The sequence below is a fragment of the Phyllostomus discolor genome, chromosome 9 (genome assembly GCF_004126475.2).
Source record: "Phyllostomus discolor isolate MPI-MPIP mPhyDis1 chromosome 9, mPhyDis1.pri.v3, whole genome shotgun sequence".
Taxonomy (NCBI): domain Eukaryota; kingdom Metazoa; phylum Chordata; class Mammalia; order Chiroptera; family Phyllostomidae; genus Phyllostomus; species Phyllostomus discolor.
Window position 1 is genome coordinate 75,181,681 of NC_040911.2, and position 25,077 is coordinate 75,206,757.

General features: G+C 39.1%; 1 protein-coding gene across 2 annotated transcripts in view; it reads right to left on the reverse strand.

Moving 5' to 3' along the window:
• Window positions 1–25,077, reverse strand: part of LOC114506943 (SLX4 interacting protein) — a 216,348-nt gene that overhangs the window by 12,227 nt on the left and 179,044 nt on the right. The window contains exons 1-3 of one of the 2 annotated variants that reach the window (XM_036009571.1): window positions 15,749–15,803; window positions 14,142–14,219; window positions 11,350–11,435 (exon numbers count right to left, since the gene is read on the reverse strand). In XM_036009571.1, coding sequence (XP_035865464.1) covers window positions 11,350–11,435; window positions 14,142–14,219; window positions 15,749–15,788 — 204 coding nt within the window. In that variant the 5' untranslated portion in view covers window positions 15,789–15,803. Of the gene's footprint in view, window positions 1–11,349; window positions 11,436–14,141; window positions 14,220–15,748; window positions 15,804–25,077 lie in introns of those variants that run through there. The other variant, XM_028524891.2, reaches the window with a different exon arrangement.

The window sequence follows — 25,077 nt, forward strand, 5'->3', positions numbered from 1 at the left end:
AGGTCTGGCCTGCAGACACAAAGCTGGGAAGTCCACAGAGATGGTATTTAAAGATATCAGTCAAAATGAGCTACACTAGGGAATTTGGATGAGAAAAGAAGTTGGGAATAAGGATGATTCAGGAAAGGATACTATGAGGAAAGAGAAAAGTCAAGATAACAGGATATCCCTAGAGGCAAGAGAAGAAAGTGCTTCATTGAAAGTGACAACTATGTCAAATGCTGTTGACTGGTTAGAAGTGAAACTGATCAGGAGAACGTGACTTACAAAAGTTGTTTTTGGTGAAGTGTTGCAACCTGAGCTCACCTGGGATGGTTTCAAGAGCAAAGCACAGAGTGGAGACCAGAACAATCCAGTATAAATGTATCATGAATGGTCATGTAACTTTAAATTTTATACAGACCCATTAAAATCGTAAAAGGAAACTGGTAAAATTAAATTTCAATAACATATATTATTGAACTTGATATATTAAATGTCATTAGCATAAAATGTAATCAGTAAAAAATATTGAGATATACTTTTATACTAAGTGTTTGAAATCTGGTGTGTATTTTACACTTACACTACATCATTTCTGACTTGCTGCATTTCAAATGCTCCACAGCCAACTGTGGCGAAAGGCTACCGTGTTGGCCAGCACAGGTCTAGACAACACCTTTGAAGGGTTTGCAGTAAAAAGGAGCAGAGCTATGGGATGGTAGCTGGATTGGAGGAGGTGGTTAATGGAGGGTGAGTCAGTGATGACTCTGGAACAGGCATATTTGGAGAGATGTGATCAGCTACTGTGTGTCAACCTCTGACTCTGTGTCAGGCACTCTTTCATATATTTACCAATGTCACCTTCAAAACAACTTGGTGAAGCAGGTGATAATATTACTACACCCCAGGGACGTGATTCAACATGGACAAACAGCATGGGTGACAGTGCCACTACTCATCTGACAGACATGGCTCCTTCTGGGAAAATCTCACTGTCTGCTCTGAAGCTCTTGGCTGCAGGCCCTGAGATGTCAACATGAGTCTAGGTTGCAAGAGAGAGGGGCAAATCCTCGGGGCCATGATATCAGGCTGCTGGTCACTCCAAAAGCCCTGCATGTGCACCACGATGACAGCTTACCCCAACCATGCTGCCTGCCAGTGTGGTGTTCCTAGAGCCCTGAGAGTCACAGGTAGAAGGTTAGGCAGGAACTAACCCACCAAGCTTGTTTCCAGGACTGCTGAAAATGCTGCCTGATAAGAGGGCAATAAATTGAGAAGGGGGAAAAAGCTCTTTAATGCTAAGATTTTTCTCACAGTAGTACTTAACGTAGTAATGACTGTGGTACTCTCCACCCTTACCTTCTGAGACTTGAATCTGTTTTCTTATGGTCGTGTACATGAGTTTCTTCTCTGTTTTATTCAAATAAAATGAATTAATGACTCCCCCAAAGTATTTTACAAGGAGGTAGTTCATAGTAGAATATTAGAATATACAGTTAGGTCATGTTCTAAAATTGCTGTTTCTGAATTTCTTGTGATCACATCTGCTGAGAATGTTATACCCAGAGTGGTTCAAATCAGGTGAACACTCAGAGACTGAGAGGTGAGGCACAGAGGCAAGGGGGAAGGAGGCAAGGTCTGTCACTCTTTGACTGCTTGTCCTAGAGCCAGTTTCTCATCCCCCTGATGGGTGGTTTCTCATCTACCGGTCAGGATTGTTTGGGAAATTTAAATGGAGTGAGGTGGATGAAGCACACTTAGGAAACTGGAATGCACTGAACACATTTTCTTGACATTACTGGAAGAGAAAACCTGATGCCTGTACAAACCATGTGGGGTTTTTACAAAGGCAAAGAATGCCTTGCACCCATGGGGAACTCACATGATTAAAGTCCTTCTCCCCTCCTCATCTCCTCGGAATCTTATTGAATATTCGGCAGACAGGCATTGTCTCTATTTGACAGACTGTGAAGAATGAGACCTAACAGACTAAGTGTCTAGGGCAGCACAGTTAGCTAGGGGCAGAACTGGGCTGAGAAGGCCTGGCCCCTGTACAGGGTTCTCTCCACTGTGTTCTGTGAGTCATTGCTGTCATGATTAGAGATGGAGGTGCAGAAAGAGTACAGGACCCTGAGTTGTCCCTGGGTTCTTGGTTCCAGGTCCCTCTTGGCCACCACCTCACTGTGAGATCTGGATAAGCCACTTCTCTAACATCAGTTTCCTCATCTATGTAAAAAAGGGATGGTACTAATATCTTGGCAGTGGACACTAATTCACATCCTGAAAATACTCAGATTTTCTTCTAGGGAATTATGTACCCACTGTCCATCCAATGTCCATGCTTTCAGGAGGCCTTATCTCCATGCCTGACCCAGTCCTGGTCAATCAGAGTGCAGAACTCACGAGCTGCAAAGAGATGTACGAACTACAGACAGCCTGGAAAGAGGCCTGCTCTCTTTTCCCATGGACCTGGAGCTGCCAGGAACAACTACCACATACAGGCTGAGAATGAAGCCAACACAGTAAAAGGCAGGACCAAAGGCAGATGGTGAGAAACAGTCTTAATGATAGTCTTTGCGCCTCTGATCAAGCCATACCTGAATCCTGGACTTTTCAGGCACATGAAATCAAAACCTTCATTTTTTGCTAAGCCATGTATAAAAATTTTTATTTATTGATTTGGGAGAGAAAGGAAGAGAAAGAGAGAGCAACATCGATTTGTCATTCCACTTATTTATGCCTTCAGTGGTTGATTCTTGTGTGTGCCCTCACTGGGATCAAACCCTCAACCCTGGCATATTGGGACAATGCTCTAACCCACTTAGCTAGCTGTTCAGGGCCCTTGCTAAGCCATTCTGAGTTGGCCTTCCTGTCCCTTGAAAACTAAAAGGTTCAAGATGATACAATCTCTTTTCAGATTTGTTGCCTTGAATAGTTATTGTATGCAACACCCCCTACAAACAACAAAGGCCTTTTGCAAACAATAAAAGCAGAGTAAAAGTAATATGTTATCAGTTCACTTGAGGGCCAAAAATAATAATAAAATATAAAGCTGGAACTACTTTCAATTCTCATGACTTTATGTTGAGGCAAAAAGAAGGTTATTCTTGCATGTTAGTATAATACCTAATGATTTTCAGGAGCATCAGTATTCTGAAATGTGATGAACGGCTGAGTTACTTATAGAAAAGCAGCCCAAGTAGAGCCAGAAATATGACAACGACCAGAATGTCAGACCATGATGCAAGGTGACCACATATAAGCCACACATCTTAAAATGAGGAAGAAGTCTCTCCTTCCCATATTTCACTTCTAATATTCTCTTAAATTACTTGATAATAAGTTAAGGAATTGGAATGTGTTAAACAGGCAGGATAGAGTAGTAATGAACAATTAAAAGAAGAGAAATGCTTATGTGTATTGACTCAAAGGAACTGAAGCAAGAAGAGGTAAATAAAAAGGTAAATGGTATCATATGAATTCCACTGTGGACTGAAGTCGTTTTCTGTAAAGGTAATTAATGATGGAGGATATCTGAGACATATATCCTGAAGGAGATACTGAGACAACAAAGAAAAAGCACCTGGTACAGAGACTAGCACCCGGTAAGTGAGTCTTCATGGATGCCCATGAGGCAGACATGACCTTCCCCATTTCAGAGATGAGAAAACTGATGCCGTGGCAGGCTAAGTCATCTGCTCAATTCCCACCATGAGGGGCAAGTCTTTGTCTCACTGGTTTCTCTGGTCCTGTGTCCCTTCTAGGCCTCCATAAGAAAGGATGGGTCCTCTAAGTGGAAGTGGAGCGCAGGCTTGCTAATGCTGCTGCTGCCTGCATTAGTGGGTACCCTAGGTTTTTTTTAATATATTTTTTTAAGTTTTGTTCTCTTCTGAATTATGACTACACAACTGTATTATGTAGATCTAGGGAAGTACAAATAAACAGTTGCAAAGAATGTTAACCTGAAAATATCAGTGAAAAAAAATCAAGGAAGTTATTTAGTAGGAAGTACATATTTCATAGGGATTTTCCAGTTTATATTCACGTACCCTCAAAAACCTAAAAATAAATCCTGAACAACCTTAGGCCCCACAGTTGGGTCTCCAGTGCCACGCAAGTGTGACAAAATTTGGATGTTTTAAGAATTTGACAGTTTGGGGCCAGCACTTCTTAAAGTTGGGGAAGCTTACTGACCACTCAGAATTGAATGAAAGCTATTTAACTTTGACTAGAAAAACATAAAAATATATACAACTTTTTTTTTCAGTTTTAGGGAATTCATGAATCATAGGTTAATAATGTCTAGTTTAAAAGTAGAAAGGAAATATGTGTGAAAAATGGAGAGAAGCTAACTGCAAATTGCGCCAGTCAGAACCAGCTCACCTGTGGGGGTCTCCTTATTGGAAAATACCTCCCTCACAGAAGCGTGTAGTTGAAAAGTGCCAATATCTGCAGGAAGGGTTATCATCCTTCATTTAGGATGATAATCTTTCCCCTAACATCTCCTGTCAGCTGAGCATGTGGGCCTGGGAGGGAGAAGGTGGGTTAAGTATGTAGTCCAGCTTCACAGGTAGTAGGGCCAGCCAAAAGAGGGCCTGTTGTGGCTCTGGTCGCTGGTGGGAAAGAGCTGTCAGAGCCAGAGAGAAGACATCACAGATGACTGTCTTATTTCAAAATTCTGTTCAGAGTTGGCCCTCTGCCCAGGGATGCAGAAGAAATAGCTCTTCCAATTTTCCTTGAGCACAGACAGCAAGACCCCCTCATTCCAAAAACTCCATTCTCACTAGTCTGGGAACCTTACCTCATTTATGAGACTGTTTCCTTGGGAAAATAAGTACTGAATTCTAAATCATCTGTTCACTAATGAACTTTCCAAACATAATCCACTCGCATGTCAAACTCTGCTATCACTGTGGGTGTTCTGATGATCATGTGTGCTTTTAGGAATTCGGGCCTGAGGAGTTTGCTGTCTCCAAACTCCTATGTACCTTAGAGAAGTTAGTGAGTCCTTTCTCCAGAGCTGTATTTCAGTGTGAGTCTATTGACAACTACTGGAAATAAAAGGCATTTCATCTGGGTGGTCTCTACTCTTCCTTTTCCTCTGGATGTTGGTTAATGGAATTGCCACTGAAGGTCACATATTTATGCTATAAAAGCACACAATAAATGTATCCCCTGGACTATTATATTCCATCATTGACTTGCTGGCTAAATGGGGGCTTATCATTGAACTTTTTGGTACTTTAGTTATTATAGCTGCACGATGAGTCTGGGCTGGCAAGTGGAAACAAACAAAACACAAGGGTGCTGAGCCTCTTGGGAAAATATGTACATATAAATATTATCAGGTATTTTTCTCATTTCTAGCAGGGAGGGAGACATGAGTAGCCATCTGCTCATCTGGCATCAATGGCATTTACATTAACTCCTTTTTGGAAATCATGGAAATGGTGACAATAATAATACCACATAAGTGCTTCAGAGTTTACAAGACATTTTCATATTCATTATCTCACTTGATCCCTAAGAAATGCTGGGAAGGCCTCACTTTTCCTTCTGCTTAACAAGTCAGGGAGTCAATGCTCCAAGAAACCAAATGATTTGTTATACAGTGAGTGAGGGGAAAGGCAGTGGTGAAAGCAGGTCTTATACTTTGAAGTCTGATCTGTTTTCTACTTTTTCTATTCCCTGCTGTGGTTTTCCTAATTCAATCTATCATCTAAGCGGTCAGCAAAAGGGGATTAAAGGTCTCTGCATAAGTAAAGGTGCATTATAGGGAGAAAAGCACAGAGGGCCCAGATACATGTCATCCTATTCTAATTCAGCAAAGGGCATGTTCCTTTGGAGTACTGGACTGGAGAGGAAGACATGAACCATCTCATTTAGAAATCCTGTTAATCATTTAGGAGAATTTTATTATTAGAAAAAGAGAACAATATCTTAGGTTACTGTAACACAGAAGCAAAGGATAGTTAATCTTTAAAAAAGTGATTTTATCTGAGGAAAGTATTTTCTTACCTTCTTTGTCAGAGTCCAGAAAAAATTTTCTAGATGGACCAAGCCAACCAAGAAAATTTCATCCCCACCACCAGCATTTTCAATAGCATCATTGACCTGCGAGTCCACATAGAGGCTGGTGGGGATGGTGGATGCTATAGTTCCTGTCCCTGTCCAAGGAAAACAGCTTGCCTGTAGCCCTTCTGAGGGTATGGCTAATTTGTCCCTTAACTCTCTGCTGACTGTGTGTTCTGACCACAAGCACTGGCCACAGATGACTGGAAAAGGTAATGGCAGTTAACACAGGGAGGTGGCACGCAGGTTGTTGAGCATCAGTTCAGTCCTGCTGCCACGGGGGCCAAGGGGTACTGGTCTCTGGCAAGGCCTCCTTGTCTTGTGTGCCCCAACAGTGAGGCCCCATTAGCACAGACAGGTTGAGCAAGCTATTTTCCTTGAGACACAATATGGGTCAATATGCAGAATAAAAAGGAGCTTGAATCACAAACTAAATTTCATAAAAATGCCAGAAGAAAATATTAGTAAATATTTATCCAGTTAGAAAAATGAAACACAAAGATCTCTAAAGCAGTCAACATTATGGAAAAGATAAAATTGAGGACATAGACACCTACCACACAACAATGTCATACAACTGAAAAGTAAACATTAAATTCACAAAGTTACTTTCCTTACCATGTAAGAAGTTTTTATACAGGGAGGAGTTTGCAAAATAGAAAAACACTAATAGAAAAATGGATACAAACATAGAATTTATAAATGAATGAGGCCCTAGTTAAATACACACAGACCTCAGTTATCAAGTATGAAGTATGGAGGGGTATAGACCAGATCATTAACAGAGGCTATCTTTGGGTTGGGAGTTTTAGATATCTTTACTGTATTTGTACATATTTGGATTCTAAACTTTTCTGTACAATGAACATGCATGGTTTTGGTAAGCAGCTATTAAGTAAAAAAACAAGTTCAAAATGCTGTGGGAAATGTGGAATATGGAAACAGCCTCCTCCCACTCGAGGAACATTTCCTAGTGCTATGGGCATCTCTTGTTTATGGCTTCCATGTAATTTACCACTAACATTGTTTAGGAAATACAGTAAGATGAGAAGAATGGATTCTTACAAAGACTATATACATCATGAAAAACCTAGAAGAAACCATCCACTTCTTAACTTTTTTTCATACAAAAAGGAGTTCTTTTCTAATTTATGCTTAGATAAAAGTTGCCTTATGAAAGTTAAATAATTCTCTCATCTGGGTATATAAGTTAGTGCATAGTCAAATTGTTCAGTAGTTTATTTCTTCTATTCTAAAAATGTACGGACTAAAATGTTGCCTTATAAATTCTATTTATCTTTCTTAAGATAAAATATAATTGTACTCCATTTTCTAATCATCATTTAAATATTTACAAGTTCTCTTTTGTGCAAAAATATTTAATGAGTTTATTTAGCTATATTTTCATTGTTTCCTCTGACAGAAATTCAGTGTGAGAAAGGATTTTTGAAATAATTTGATACCCTTCCCCTCAACTGAGAGGAGAGCCACGGTCCACAGAGGTTCAATTATGCACAGCTGAGAAACATGAAAACCAAGCTAAAAATAACCCATGCGAGGGTAGATTACTGCTTCTTCAGACTCATTTTCATTTCAATTTTATATTCATAAACTAGGAGAATTCTTTAGCACTAAAAAAAGTAGTTTAACTTAAGTGTTACAGTTGGTGCTTCAGTGCTGGCTCTTGTCTGGGTGTGCAGGGACCCTGCAGATGTGATGCTGCCTGTAGCGCTGTGTGGCCAGGGCACGTCTGTACCATCTCGCCAGCGGTTTTCACAGATTGGACACTACACATAGGACCCTAAGTATCTTACGTACAGACCCACTTTTAGGTAGCATGAGTACTAAATGTCAGTTTTTCAATTTCCAAAAGAATAAAATACTTTTACCACTTAGATTTATAAGTAAGAAAGTAACTTGGAATTTTGCACTTTGCTTCTGAATGGTAGACAGGATCCAGCTGAACCACAACGGTGCAGAATAAATACATCTTTAAGAAAAAAAAGAGGCTCTACTTAATTACATTTTTAGGTCATCAGGATAACATTTAGTGCCCTTGATCTGCCAAACTGTAAGTTCCTTGAAGGCAAGAGAACCTTCTTATTTTTCTTAGTTGTCCCAGGCCTACCAGAGCTCCTGGCATAGAGATAGCACTCAGCAAATGGTGTCAAACGGTGACAGTAAGAACAAATGGGAAGGGTCTGAGGAGACCAGAAGGATTGGCTGCAACCAGTACTCTGAGATGGTAGCTTTATGTTGACCATGAAATGTCGAAGATATATACATATATAAATTGTGTACACACAATAACACTATCACTTTGTAAAGTTTATTGCTTTGGTTATTACTGGTTATTTACTTTAATAGAAAATAAAAATAATAAGTAATTTTTAATTTCCCAAAGTCTCTTGTGCTTTATATCTGAGAAAGAAGTTTCTACACAAGGACTTGGGTTTGTAAATGTGAAAAAGAATACTGTTGGAATAAAATATAGCTATGTGTGATGCAAGTTTTATTTTATACTCTTCATATTTCTAAGGAAAAGAAAGGAAAAAGAAATTAAAGGTAAAAACTTCCCAAATGATGACCCAACACCGCTTCTAGCAATAGGTCAAAAACTGAGACTACAAGAGCTTAAAGATTTCTTATGAGAAACTGTAGTAACAAAAATATTTTACAATGACTCATCTCATAATAATGCCCTCTCTTCCCAAAGTACACATCACAGTTCCCACATCCCTGGCACATGGGCACTTGGTGCAGAGCTATTGCAACATGAAGCATCTTCCTGCACCAATGTCCTTCAATGTCCCTCAAGGTGACAGACTTCCCTAGAGCTGCAGGGGGTAGGGGGGAGGCAGGGCTGTGCTCATTCTGCACCCCTCCTGGCAGAGGGGGATTACTGCCTTTGTACTGCTTGATCTGAACAGCGGTTCTTTTGTGCAGTCACCTTTTTAAGAAAGTGCAGCTGGCTTCCCTGTGTATAGGCTGAAAGAATCCCAGGCAGAGCAGTCCTGAATAGGCACTCCTAGATTTCCTCACCAACTGTCGCTTAGACACTGAGGGTCCAAAAAAATGAAAAAAGAAAAAGACGAAGGAAAGAAGAATACACTACTCAAGGATACAGCACAAGTAAGGTGCCCAGGCTGTTGCTTAGGTACTGGCTCACTTCCTTGTCACTTCTGTGTCTGGCAAGAGAAAGTTCAGTAAAGTTATTGGAAAGTAACTGAAGTTTAAACTGCAGAACAATCTCCAAAACAGCTACTCAGGAAGCCAATCCCTCAGGCCTTGCCCAGTCAGATGGTCCTTGAGAGCTGGATATCACTGGGTTTGGGCATTTGAAATATATAAGGGAGTAAGAATGCCACCTCTGGAGCACAAGGCAATTCTGGGAAGGAAGGATTGTTTATTGATCCTTAAATAGCTGAGACAGGAGTGCTCTGCAGAGGTCAAATATCAGTGAAGATAAAGCTCCAAGACAATCGTGGTAGAAGGACTGTTGTTGGCTCACTGGACTATTTGTAAGAGATGGCCCTTTGCTCGACCCAGATATTTTATTGTTGGCAGGGACAAGCTTGGGGAAGTGGCAGGCTGGAGGCCTTTAAGGAGGGAAAACGTACAGGAGAGTAAGCCAAAGGGAAGGGTGCACAAAGCCTGCGTCCAGGGATGGAGCTGTTCAGTAGGCACCAGGCTTTAGCTGACTCCTGAATGGACACCAGCATGAAGGGACAATCAAAGGTGGGGAATAAGTGCAGCTGAAGAGACAGAACTGGACCACACTGAAAGAGAACCACTCAAAATAGTGAAACAATCCTTATGATGTAATGGCATTTTTCTTAGAAGCTAACTTGGTCATCTCTGACAGTGTCATCACTAGAAGTCAGAACATTCTGAAGATAAGAAAACTGAACTGGCTCATGTGAAGGGCTCACACATTCTTAGTCAACTAAGAATGAAAATTCTTAACACTTAAGAAGTCCTTAAGATTACAGGATTTAAATGACAGCAGTTATAGAAAATTTACATCTGTATAAATACCAGTACGCCTAAGAAGGATAATATTTTATTTGCACTGGGATATTTTAATTCACCCTTACTAATTTAAGATATTAAGCATTAATATTACATGTCATACAAGATCCAATTCTTTCTGTATTCCATCTGAAAGCAATATTACTTTCTAGTACAGTTAATTGTTTTCTTAAACCACAGATCAATTTCTACATTGCTTTGACTCACATAAGCTATTATTACAATACATTATACTTGTTTGCCAACAGCATTACCACTTCAGTATTTATTTGTTCCAGATGAAGGCATACTAAATTTAGATAAGAGTTCTCTGTTTCTTACTTTTTCTGGGTCTCCATTCACCCTCATTGCCTCTAAAAGACTCTCCCTATGTATTTATTTAAGATGAGATAAGAAGCTGGTTTTAGACCATGTGAGCCAAATTTCAAATGGATTAAAAATAAACATAAGTGGTAAGTTAATATTCCCATAAATTATTTTAGAAGCATAATGTCATACTTCATGTCCACAGTTAATGTCTGCTACATTTTTCCTCTCATTGTTCAAGTTTTAAGACATACGTCCAGAGAATATGAAAAAAGTTTTGTACAGAGGTAAGTTCAAACAGACTGGACTGTGACTGCAGTAAGATAACGCACAAATGCACAAGGAGACCCTCTTCAATGTACATGCTAAGCTTAAAAGATAAAGCTGTAAGCTGCAACATTACTGGGCTTTTCTGTATCTATTTGTCTGAATAGAGAACTCCAATGAAAGCGTAACAGGATGTGATGGAGCTTAATACTTAGCATGAGAAAAGAGAGGAAGAAAACCAACCATATCAGCTAAGAAGTAACACACTGGGGAAAAGTACTGGTTCTCATGAAAATGTCAGTGATTCACCATGGAATAAAATCCAAAAGCCACTGACCCCAATGAGAGCTTCCAGTGGAAACATGTGGATTTTGCTTCATTTCATTTACAGACTTTGCTTTATTTCATTTAAATCGCACAACCACAGTTTTTGTAAAATGTTGCTTTCTCATTTAAAATTGATAGGGAAAAACACTGCTGATAAAACTAAATTTTCAAGAGGTCTTAAAAAAAACCCCTCATCAATTAATCAATACTATCATGCAAAATAGATAGGATATTTTTGGTCCCTGAAGACATGTATTAAGTGCTCAGTAGTTAAATGACAACAGGAAAAATTCTTTAAGAACTTTTTTTTTACAATAAATCAATAGTTATGCAGCTTTGTTTATAGAATTTTTTTGTACATACCAGCTCTTCCTTCTGTGTTGAAAGATCATGACTGAATGAAAGCTGACTTACACAGACCACAAATCTGTCAGGGAATACACGAAGTTCTGTACAAAATAAAGACAACCAATTACTAGGCATCAAAAACCTATGAACACAGAAATGCTTGGTGCCAGATTTTTAAGTTATAGCAGTAAGCATGTATGTATGAAACACATGTGTCCTTTCCCTACCTTTCAGTCTCTGTCACCTGCAGGTTAGGGCAAGTACAAAACTCTAGGAAATGCAGGGGAGGCTGCAAAGTGGTCCACCTGAGCCCCTGGACCATTACATCACACGAAACCCTCAGGCAGGGCCTTTGCAACCCTCCTGCTGTGTCAGTTTACTGTTGTTCTGTCCATAACTCAAATTTGGGAAACAGGATCAATGTTTCTAATGTGAGTGCAGGCTTAAATAGGAAGAGGAAGAATATTAGAATCTGAAATTGTGACTTGTGAACATTCTTATTAGTTTGCATATTGTATCCTTAATCAACTGGTCTTAGAGAGGCCCCTAAAATGGAGGGCAAACTCTCAATCTGAATCAGGCTATATAAACAGGAGTTTCATTAATTAGGAATTAATAATCAAAATATTAAGGAAGTGGTTAACTATACAGCAGTAAAGATGACACAACTACACCACAATTACAGTAATCTAATTATTACAACTTCTTAAAGCAAAAGACTTCTGGGTGGAGAAGGCTGAATGTCACCTGTATCTCTACTTCTCTCATCTGTCTGTCCCTCCATCCGTCTGTGGGTCCATCCATCCATCCACCTAGCCTCCACCTATCCCTGGAGTGATGTTAAGCTGGTGCTAACTGAGTATTTTCTGGGTGGTTGGAGAGGGTCTTCTCCCTTCTCTATATTTTGTTGTATTGCTTGAATATTTTTATAATACACATATATCACATTTATGACAGAAATAAAGCCCTTTTTCTAAAAGACAAAACTTCCCTTTTAGATGTGACCATATTTTTAAAGACATAAATCAGATAAGAGAAACCTTTTACATACATTGCACATTCCCAACAATGAATGACAATGTGAAGGCACTAAGGTCATAGCATATCTCAATCTGATGCACACAGAAGCCAAGCATGAAGGTGTCAGTTATGCAAACAGAACTTGAACACAGTTAACACCTTATACCACTTGGCTAGCTTAAATCATAGCAAAAACCTAATGAGTTGATGTTCTAGTAACAGCTCTCTCTTTACCTCTCACCAGGACCATTGCTGTCTCCTTGGTAGTAGCTATTCTTCCCTATTCCAACTTATTCTGCTAAGCACAAGCAAGTTACATTTCTAAAAGTAGCTCCACTTAACCACATTCAAGCCCTTCTATGGCTCCTTAGCACACAACACATACCATACAAATCATCAAAGCTCTCCATGATTGGGACCTAACCTGTAGCTTTGGTTTTACCCCCACAAGTCTTCTTCATATAGAAACCCCTAATTCAGGAATCCTAAATATATGCTTAAACTTTGACCCCTCGTGGATGTCATATTTGGTCAGGTGACCAGGAATGAACTTTGAAAAGGCAGAAAACCAAAGTTGTCAAAGCAGATTTTATTTATCCGTTAATTCTTAAACTATCTTACTGAGATGAGTGGTAAGTACTCAGCTTCCCACTTTATGGAAGGAGAAACACAGTCACAGAGTTCATTATTTGCCACTCACCCTCCTCCCCAATTATCGTTAACACTGAAGTACAACTGTTGGTGGATCAGAATTAAAATTCAAAACGATCAGTTTTCAATTATTAGTGGACCAGAACCAGAATTCAAAGTTAATCCATCCTATCAATTAATTCCTCTGTTTTGTTCTTCCACTTCTTTCTCTGAAAAATTAGAATGATAGAATGTGGATTCTGAACATTTTGGTGCTGGGTATTGTGTAAACAGAAAGCAACTTCTATATCCTTTAATTAGGTCACATTTGAGATTTGCATTACTTTAATATATAAATAAAGATTTAGGCAACAGCAATCTCTACCATGAAGAGTAGCTAGGCAGAATTTTAACAGATTCGGGTTAACTCGCTTACTTTACTAAGAGAACTGAGTGAACTGGAAGGCCTCATTAAGAGAGTAATATGTTCGAGTGACATGTCAAGTTAAGAAAGTACATATAATTGTGAAGATTCCAAGAGCAGACTTCCATACAGTTAATGTTTAAAGTCCCTGTGTCAGTTTATATAGTAAAATCATCCAAGGAAGTTGAACTAGATTTTCTTTCCAATGCTCAGATCAACCAGGAGAATGATCATTAGCATCTGACTTTATTGTTGTTGGCTGAACATGTTTGACATCATTTCCTTAGTGGACATCTTGACTTCGGAAAATAAGGGGAAGCTGGCCTCGCCACACACCTAGGAAAGGCTCTGACGGTTCCAGGCTGGGAAAGCATCTTCTTGTGCACACACTTGCTCCATATCCCAGGGCCTCAGTGTGCAGAGGCAACGATGAAGTGATGCATAGTTTCACTCCCTGTGAGTCACTCTGGAAGCTCAGTGAAAGTGCTGAGAGTGCAGAGATGCAGCAGGAAAGCAAAGTATAATGTGACCCAGCTCACTTTTCTCAGGCAGGCAATAAACAGTAAAAATTAAAAAAGAAATAATCACAAATGTTTGGAAATACTTTTACTTAGTACTTCAATATCATGAAGGCAACGAAGCAGGTAGGAATCTTCATTCCTTAATTTTCTTCCCTTCCTAGGGCAAGCTAATTGTACAAAATGTCTGACAGTCCAAGAAATCAGTTTCTTACCAGGATTCTGTGAACCCCCAAAGCAGCGAAGGCGTATACCTCTCTTGAGGAAATAGGCTGTGATTTGAAAACCAAAACCTGTACAGTAAAAGAGGACATCATTAGGTTACAAGCTTGCTTGCCACTGAATCCCACGGGCCAAGCCCAGTGCCTGCAACCCAGTAAGCATTCAATAATTATTTAGCTAATGAAAGAGTACAAGAATCAATAGAGGGCCTCACCTGAGAGGAAGGGGTGAAAATTACAATCTTGGCTCTTCTAGGAGGCCTGGCCGCAGCACCTGGGATGGTCCCTATTGCCTGAAGTGGCTCAGTCACTTCATTGGTAAAATGTAATAAATGAGGAGGCATGACAGGCCTAAAAACCAGGAACTTCATATGGGGTCATTAATTTAGACTAAGTTGGTATATAGGTCTTGGCCACCTTTTGGTACTCATTATTTATGATCTTACAAAAGAATCATTTAATATGTATAAATAAGTCATTCTAATTCAGGTACAGAAACACTTTTATAAGAATGAGATGAAAAAAAATTGAGCCAAAAAAAAAGAAAGAAAAAGAAAATCCTTCAATTCATGAGAATAACATAATGAAAAGGACCAAGAGCACCAAATATTGGCAAGAATGTGGCAAAGTAGAATTCTCATACCCTGCTGACAGAAGTACAAATAGAGGCAGCCACTTTAAAAATCTGCTTGACTATCTGAAGTGGAACTTAAGTGTGAATATACAGGTGGTCATAGTAACACTTTTCACAATAGTCCCAGTCTGGAACCAGTGCAAATATCTACCAATAGAATGTTTATTATTAAAAAAAAGAAAAGGTGGGGGAAGCCAGTCACATAGTGAAATACTACACTGCCCCTAAAAATGAACGAGCTAAAACAGTAGCTATATCAGAAACAAATCTCACAAACACGATGTTAAATGAAAGGAAAGAAGACTAAATCCCATCTATAAAATGGACATATTACCATTCACCTTACAGAGTGGCAACAATTTCAGGTGGTTCACAGAAAATACAAGCTGAGTTTCTGTCTTTCTCCCTCCCTCCACTTCCAGCTCCCTGTAGGTAAAAATTACTCTTGATTGATGACTTTCCTGAAAATATTAAATAAAAGTATTCCTGTTAACATGGTTGAGTACTTGGTGGAAAAACCAGAGGTGAAAGGCCTGGAAAAGAGAGGTGAGGGTCTCCAAGTTCTAAAATATCCTCAGAGACAGTATTTTATCCATGAAATTGGAGAAGCCAACAGTTTCAAGAGGTGGTCTCCAGGATGTTCAGATTCTTCAAAGTCCATGACTATGAGTTTTTTAAAATAACTTGTATATAAAGAACACGAAGAAGTTTCTACTTCTACATTCACTATTCTTCTAACACTCCTGTAGAAAGATCTAGAGCACCAGTGACCACAGACTAAATGTCCTGTCTAAATAAGTACAGCTCTGACAGCACAATTACTTTAATCACAGGGGTTAAGAAATAATAGCAACATCTATCATAGGATAATCTCCAGATTAACTGAGATGAATTTTTTCCTAACACTTGAAATAGATTACATTTTGGATATGTGTTTCCTCTGCTTAACATGTCAAAATATGCACACCTGTGGCATTATTCTGAGTGCTTCTAAACAAATACTTCATTCCTCAGGTCACTGAGAGTGAAGAAGTGACTTCCACATCAGTTTATTTGTCCTATCATAGAGGGGAGAAAAACTGTAGGAGAGAAGTCCTTTATAATTTGGGATTCATGAGCACACAGAGAAAATGTTAAAGTGATTTAAAAAATAATGATTTATAATGTGAGTCTTCCAAAGAACTGAACAACAACAATAAAAAAGTGCAACATCTAAGTCATTCTGCCCTTGTTGGCAGATCACACTTAACACTTCTAGCTCTCAGTGATTAAGATCCAGATGACATGTTTGAAATGTCAAAAATCTTCCCTGTACAAAATCCCCAGCAATAAATATTATTATTAGGAAGAGGTTAAATCTAAAGTTGACTATGAAAGCTGCAACTCTGAGTTCAGGAAGTCTGGTATCTGGAGATACCACTTGAGTGATAACTAAATCCTACTTGGTTGGCTAAAGAATACATAAATCTCAATATGACACCTTTCCCTATAGAAAAATAAAGCAGCATAAAGCAAATTCTAACTAAATGATTTATTACTGGAATTACTAAGAGAACTGAATTTATTAAAACCTTTTCCTCTACATTCTCCACCCTCAGGATGGGATTAAGTTAAAAAGAATCATTTCTAAATTGGTCTCTTGTTTTAGTTTAGATGAAAAGCTCTGCCTAATGGCACCTACAAGAAAAATGGCAAGTTTCACATGTAAAAAAAAGTTTGCACCTACTTATTACAAATTCCACTGGCCATAGGAAAGTTTATTGTTCAAAGAGAAACTTAAGGAGAGATTAAACATAATAGGTTCTTGTACCAGTTCTTATGGCAAACTGATTTTGATATAAAAGCAAAAAAAAAAATCATTGCTGATGAAAAATCACTGCTGATGAAATCCTTAGGGAGAGGTATTTAATTTATTCATAGATAACAGGCAATGATAAAGACTATATTCTTATCTTTGCTCTTTAATGAAAGTGGTATCACAGAGTTCAGCAAGCCACTGAGATTCTGGACTTATCCAGGGCCAAAGCAAAGCTCTACTATTCCCTACAGCTAAATAGCAACTTGGCAAAGAATCCAGGAGGCCCTGTCCTTTTCCTTCTAGGGGCACCAGCTCCCGGCTTGCTACACTGGTGTTCTAAATGCACAGATCTCCTGTTAGTAGAAGATTGGGTTGCGGGGGGGGGGGGGGGGGGGGGGGTAGCAGTGGTTTGGGGGTGGGGAGCAAGATGAAAAATCATAAAATGAAAAAACCTTTTCATTTGAAAACTACTTGACAATGGCATTCCAAGATGTTTAGACGCTTGTACATCATTTTTAAGTGTGCCTATTTTCTTGCTAGCTCCTGTGGTCCTCCTAAATCTGAGGACTGTCTTTAGGCAGAAGAGACAGGGCAGTTAGAGGAAGGGCAGCTTTGTGGTAGAAGCATCTTTTTACTAGGAGTCTTCAGGTATGTGCATTTCAAGAAATAATTTATATTCCTGCACTAATGTCACAAGATGTCCAGTACAAGCAAGAGTCCATTTCCCCCTGACCTCTAAGCAGCCCCATAAGTTTCCACTCGCTATGCCTTCTGCGTTCTGTAATTTGCAAAGAGCTGCTTCTCTCTACCTTGCTACAATCTCCCAACACACAATGAAGCCTAAAATGACCTGTTATCACATTAACTTTCTTCTGGTGCACCTGGTTATTCATCGAAGTACATTAATGTCCAAGAAAGAAAGTCAGTAATATTTATGAGGGGAAGAAAGGGTGGTTCATGTATAAGGACAAATCAAAGTTCTGCATATTTTTATTTCCTATTCTAAAATAAACTCCAAAATAGCTTTATTAGAATCTCAGAGATTTTATGAATAGAAAGGAAAAACCAACAATAGCAACATAATCAAATATGAGTTGAACAAATTCCATCCTGGCTTTACAAGGCAGTAGATTAGTTTTTAAGTCATACTGTGCTCCAATAAGTAATACTTTTTGAGGGAGTGGTCATTTATTGGGATTGTTTTATTTCATAGTCCCAAGACACTGAGAGCAAATATCCAACATGCAGAGTTTACTGTGAAACTATCCAGCCTTACTTGTTTTCCAGGGGACTCATGGCCAAGGTGACTTGAGCTTTCCCCAAGGCTGCCAAGAAGAGTTTGTGGTACAGTGGAAAGCCCTTACCCATGGCTATTCTGAGACCATTCACAGGGAGCCTGAGAAAATGCTTCTCAGTGACCTGGCAGGTAAGCATCACTTCACAGTGGGCTCTATCCATCACTACATGGCATTTTTCCCAAAACATAAGGCAGGTTCAGGAAGACTTCTGTCTATGAGGTGACTTCTTCATTAGTATCATCATTCACAATCATGAAAAATTTCAAACATCTAGAAAAATAGTGTGAAGAACACTCTAAACTCACCATCTAAACCCAATAATGGATATTTTGTCATATTTCATATACACATTTAATAAACCATTTCAAGATAATTAGACATCATAACACTTTACTGTTAAATATGGAATCACAAACTCTCACACAATGACATTCTCCTGCAATACCTACATCATCAAAATTCTGAGATCACAACTGACTATGACATGATTGCTCAAATAACTAATCCATATTCAAATTTCTCAAACTATCGCCAAAATGCATATCGCTGATTTTTCTCCTGAACTGGGATCAAGCCAAAGACCATGCAATGCATTTGGTTAAGTCTCTTACACCTCCTGTGATGTAGAAAAATCTCCCTCTCAGTTCTTTTTTTCATAACTCTGATTTTTTTCAAGATGATGAATGAACCCCCCTCCCAATTCAGGATTTAAATAGGTATTTCAAAAATCTCAGTTGCCTAAATACAAATTTTCAACCTGCACACTCCTTTTGAATGCCAGTCATTTATTAATTTTGATGACTTGTTTAGCTGCTGCAGGAAAACGTAAGTTCAGACTGAAGCTATAATTATAATTCAAAGTCTGGAACATAGATGATTTGAAGATTTAGTTCTAAAAATGATTTCAAAGAATCAAATCTTAAATGTACAGATTCTTAAGTTCTTAGCAAAGGTAAAATTACCTAAGCAGTTGGATAGTGGTCTCATACTTGTTTTAAGAAAGGGTACTTGGTGGCAATCAGATGACAATGTGCTGACCTAGAAGCAGCTTGATACTGCATGCCAGCCTGTTTGGAGTGACTGTTTCCAGTTTGAAACCATGAGTCAGTTCTCATTCTCCATCTTAAGATCTGGGTGAGGTTTAATAAGAGGGTAGGATGGAAGGAACTGATATCTACCAACTACTGAAAATGTCTTACATGCTACACTAACTAGACCAGGCACATACAAAGTATTTAAAAGATGGAGTGTTTTAAAGCTATTCTGTTCAGGAAAAATGAAGTTGTAACTCATTACTTTTGGAACTGTGTCAACTAGGAAAGTTACACCTGTCTTTATCAGGAGGCCAAGGGTAAAGATGACAAGTTTAGAACATAAAGAAAGGCTAACGGTGAGAGAGAACTTTTGAAAAAGCCTCGATGGGGCCCTCTGATACATATGTAGGCCAAAGTGTGACCTTCACCATTCCTGGGGATGAGCAGGATTGGAGAAGAGGAGCTTGCTCTATGGGAACCAAAAAATAAAAGTCCTGTCATAAGTTTAAGAACACACACTCAGAATCCCAGTATAAGACCACAATTGGGAAACAGTATGGGTGGCTAAGTGGAATATTTGGTCCTGAGCTAAAAATTTCACTTATTATTACCCAAAACATTCAGAGATTCCAAAAAGGTTCCCTTGAGATAACATTTCATGTCCTTAAATAAAGACAGTACTGGATTCTGAGTCACAATAAAGCTATGTCTATTTGTTGCCAAAACAAATGGGGCAAACTGGTTAGCTCCATTTAAAAAAAACAAAAACTGTAAACAAAATAATTAGTTGAGGCCAAATTTACTTAGAAAAGAAACCATATTTTCTGCCTGTCACCTTACTGACTTTGTATGTAATACCACTGACCATGTGCTATTAATTTTATTATCTATAGAATCCATCACAGATTGTTAACAAAGAATGAGAAAGCAGCTGTTTTCAAGGATGAAGTCTTGAGAGAGCATTTGTCATGGGGGAATCTAGAAGGTATACATGGCTAAATCCAGTATCTGAGAGAATCCAGATGTCATGCTATGTGGCAGCCATATGGAGAGTTACAGACTTCCGGTCAAGATGGAGGCATACGTAAACACAGCTCACCTCCTCACACAACCACATCAAAACTACAACTAAAATATATAACAACCATTGCTAAGAATATCAGAAATTGAGTTAAATGGAAGTCTGACAATTAGGAAACTAAAAAAGACCACATCCATTCAGACTGGTAGGAGATGCAGAGACATGGAGACATGGAACAGGCTGGACCTACATCCACATATAGTAGATAAAAATTTGGTAGGGTTATTTTAGAAGCAAGGGGTCCCAGCCCCACACAAGCCCCCAGCACAAGGTTCCAATGCCAGGGAGATAAGCCCCCATAACTTTTGGCTATAAAAACCAGTGGAGATTGAATCGGTGGAAGAAATTACTGGATTCCTCTTAAAGGGCCTGCACATGGACTTACTCACTTTCTCTGAGCTCCAACACTGGGTAAGCAGCTTGAAAGGCACCAGTGGCATACTGGGAGAAAGTATTCTGGTGTCAGGGCAAGAGTTGAGGAGAAAAGTTTTCTCTCAGAAAGAAAGATGGGGAAAAGCCATTGTTCCTTTTCTGGACCCTCTTCCCATAGATCTTGCAGGTGGGTACCATATCTGAGACTCCATCAGCCTACCACACACAGTTAGGCCTGCCTTGGTATACCCTGAGGCTCTGTCTCACCCAAATTATATGCCCATCCAAGCTGATAACAGTGGTTGTCCATATGAATGTCTTGTTTCAGCTCAGGTTTCACACCTTTCTAAATCCTCTCAAACAAGCAATAGCTGGCCATAGTGGGTCCCCAGCCTCCATACCTCTTGCTAAGTGGCCCCAGGTCTGGCACTAGTAGCAGCCAGATTTGGATTATAACTTAGCTTTGCCTGGGGACCTCCAAGCCCAGCACAAATAGCAGCAATCTGCAGAGTTCTTTGTAGCTCATGATAGGTGGTCTTAAGCAGAACACAGGTGGTGGTTGACCTTGGCTGGCACCACCACTCTGCTCGTGCACAGCTGATCCTCCATGGAGGATGGTGGTCAATGGTCACAGCCAGTCCTTGCAGCTGACTGGCCTGGGTAGATCCCACCCACTGATCTGCCAACAACAATCAAGGCTCAACAATTAGGTAAGGGTAAGGGTGTACTCAGCATACATGAAGGGTACAAGTACCTCAAGTACCCAGCTTGGGTAATAGGAGATGCTGTGACCCTGGTCCCTATAGGACAGCTACTATATTAGGCCATACCACCAAGACAGGTAGTCATAGCAGCTCTACCTAATACATAGAAACAAACACAGGGAGGCTGCTAAAATGAGGAGACAAACATGGCCAAAATGAAAGAACAGAACAAAACTCCAGAAAAATAACTAAACAAAATGGAGATATACAAGCTACAGATGCAGAGTTCAAAACACTGGTTACAAGGATGCTCAAGGAACTTAGTGAGGACCTTGAAAGCATAAAAAAGATCCAGACAGGAATGAAGTATACACTAATTGAAATAAACAACAATTTACATGGAATTAACAATAGAGTGGATAAAGCTGAGAATCAAATCAATGATTTGGAACATAAGAAAGCAAAAAACAACCAACCAGAACCACAAGAAGAAAAGAGAATCCAAAAAAATGAGGATAGTGTAAGCAGCCTTTGGGACAATTTCAAGTGTACCAGCATTCACATCATAAGGGTGCCAGAAGGAGAAGAGAAAGAGCAAGTAACTGGAAACCTATCTGAAAAAACAATGAAAGAAAACTTCCTTATTTGGTGAAGGGATCAACACGCAAGTCCAGGAAGCACAGAGAGTCCCAAACAAGATATATGCAAAGCGACCCACTCCAAGACATATCATAATTAAAATGTCAAAGGTTAAAGATAGAGAGAATCTTAAAAGTGGCAAGAGAAAAGCAGTTAGTTACCTACAGGGGAATTCCCGTAAGACTGTCAGCTGATTCCTCAAAATAAACTTTGCAGGCCAGAAAGGATGGGCAAGAAATATTCAAAGTCATGAAAAGCGGGGACCTTTGGCCAAGATTGCTCTACCCAGCAAAGCTATCATTTAGAATTGAAGAGCAGACAAAGAGTTTCTCAGACAAGAAAAAACTAAAGGAGTTCATCATCACCAAATCATTATTATATTAAGTGTTAAAGGGACTTATTTAAGAAAAAGATCAAAACTATGAACACTAAAATGGCAATAAATATATATCTATGAACAATTGAATCTAAGAAACAAACTGAGCAGACAAGAACAGAGATAGAATGGTGGATATGAAGAATGTTTTTTTGAAAAAAATTTTTTACTGTTGTTCAATCATAGTTGTCCCCATTTTTTCCCTATTGTGCTCCCCTGCTGTGCCCACCCCTACCCACATTCAACGCTTCCTGCTGTTGTCCTTGTTCATGGGTCCTTTATACATACATGTTCCTTGACTTGACCCTTCCCCTTCTTTCCCCCATTATCTCCCTCTGGCCTCTCCTCTGGTCACTGTCAGTTTGTTCTTTATTTCCCTGTATCTGGTTCTATTTTGCTTACTTGTTTATTTTGTTGATTAGGTTCCACTTATAGGTGAGATCATATAGTATTTGTCTTTCACTGCTTGGCTTGTTTCACTAAGCATAACATTCTCTAGTTCCATTCATGTTGTTGTGAAGAGTGTTTTGATGGTTCCCAGATATAAGGTGGGGTTTGGGGGAATGGGTGAAGAGGTGAGGGGATTAAGAAGTACAAATAAGTAGTTACAGATAGCTATTGGGATGTAAAGTACATCCCAATGGACATGAAGGAATACAATATAGGAAACGAAGCAGCCAAAGAACTTAACCACATGACCCATGGACATGAAGAATAGTGTGGGGGTTGCCTCAGAGTGTGGGGGGTGATGGGTAGAGAGAGACAAAGGGGAAAAAATTGGAACAACTGTAAAAGTATAATCAATAAAATATAATTAAAATATTAAATTGCAAAAATAACAAAACAAACTAAGCAAACAAGAAGAACAGAGACGGAATCATGGATATGGAGAGTGTTTTGATGGTTACCAGACAGGGGGGCATTTGGGGGAATCGGTGAAGAGGTAAAGGGATTAAGTGGTACAAATAGGTAGAGATTCACCATGGGATGTAAAGTATAGTATAGGAAATGGAATACCCAAAGAACTTACACATATGTCCCATGGACACGGACAATGGTGTGGGGATTGCCTGAGGGAGTGGGGCATGCTGGGTAGAGGGGGGCAAAAGGGGAAAAATTGGAACAACCATAATAGCATAATCAATACAATAGAATTTTAAAAAGAAAGAGAAAGCTTCTCAGGGAATACAAAAATTAGAATAAAACAAATACAGAAATTATCACTTAAGATTTTTCCCATATCACTTTCATTCTTTTCGTTTGTAAAAATATGCCCTTAACATTAAATATAAAAGCCATCCTTAGGTTATAGGCAAGCACAAATGAACTAATACTCAAAATGATGGCTCCCACAATTGTAGCTCTGCTAGAATATGTGCAATGGTGAAACTAATATAATATTCTGTACTTACAAAAGTCAAACTCTCTCCAAAACCCTTCACTCACCTTTAAATAACAATGCTTAAAAGAAACAAATTTTTAATTAAACATTCTAAATAAGGTAGTTGGGCCCTGGCAGGATGGCTCAGTTGGTTGGAGCATCTTCCTGTGCACCAAAAGGTTGTGGGTTTGATCTCTGTTTGGGGTGCATACTAAGGTTGCAGGTTTGATCCCTGGTTGGGGCACGTACAGGAGGCAATGGATCAATGTTTCTCTCTCACATAGATGTGCCTCTCTCTCTCTCCTCTCTCTCTAAAATATCAGTGGACATATCCTTGGGCGCAAGTTAAAAAAGAAAAAAAGTAATAAGGTAGCTGATTTTTTAGAACTGTGCTTAAGTAGGCTCCTCTGCAACAGCTTTCAAACTTCTTGTGCCTAAGATGAGGTACACCAGATGAAACAACTTTCCTGTGTCCTCCCTGTCTTGTACCAGGTTCACTCCAACTCTGAGATTCTCCAACCAATGCAATGAGAAAGACTTCATTTACCACTGACTATTCTAACAGAATCGTGAAATCACAACAGAAGATCTTTGACCCACTTTTGAGTCAGGACCATATTTAAATCACATATATACTTCATTTTATTAAATTTATTGGGTGACATTGGTCAATAAGATTATGTAAGTTTCAAGTGTACAATCTATGATATACCATCTACCCATGTGCAACTCAGTTTTTCCTTTACCATCTCAACTGAGGTTGCAAACTTGAATACTTAAGGGGCAAGACAGGTAACAGGAAAAGGCTGGGTCCTGACTAGAAAACTGGAGAAAGCAGACACCTGGTTTAAAGGGAATGACGGTTCCTGAATTACAGCTACCAGCTGCTACTGAAAACTAGGGAACAGAGTACCAGATTTTGGGCCTTTCCAGACAGGTTGGAAATTTAAATTTTTACATGAACTCTCCAAAATATAAATTAGCAATGAATTCAAATTTTAAAAATATACTGTGCAGTCCAAATATAATATTTCTGAGGGCTGCTTTAGCTTTGCACTGCCAGTTTGCAACCACTAATTTAAATTCCTCACACTTTAGGTGAAGTTTATTTTCTTGGGCTCTGTCCTAGGCAGAGCTTAAGGAAAATTGGCTAAGACCAAATGCTTCAATATAGGCAGCCAGTTTCAATCTAGTAATTTAAACCCAGGTCCTTAACCTCACTACACAGGACATGTTTATCTAAACTCTTCTTTCTGCCGCTTCTAAGACCTGACAACAACAACACACAGTTAAGGGTTTGACTTTTATGTGTGAGGAAATGGAAAGATTATCCTATTTTAGAAAACACTGACAGTATGAATCTGTGAGATCTGTATTTTTTCCCTTTTTAAATATATCTGATTGATTATGGTATTATAGTTGTCCCATTTTTTTTCTCTCCTCTATGCCCCTCCACCCTGTACCCACCCTCCCACCATCATTCCCCGACTGTAGCTCATGTCCATGGGCCATACAAGTAAGTTCTTTGGATTCATCATTTCCCACGCTATTCTTAACCTCCCTCTGTCTATTTTGTACCTACCAATTATGCTTCTTATATCCTGTACCTTTTC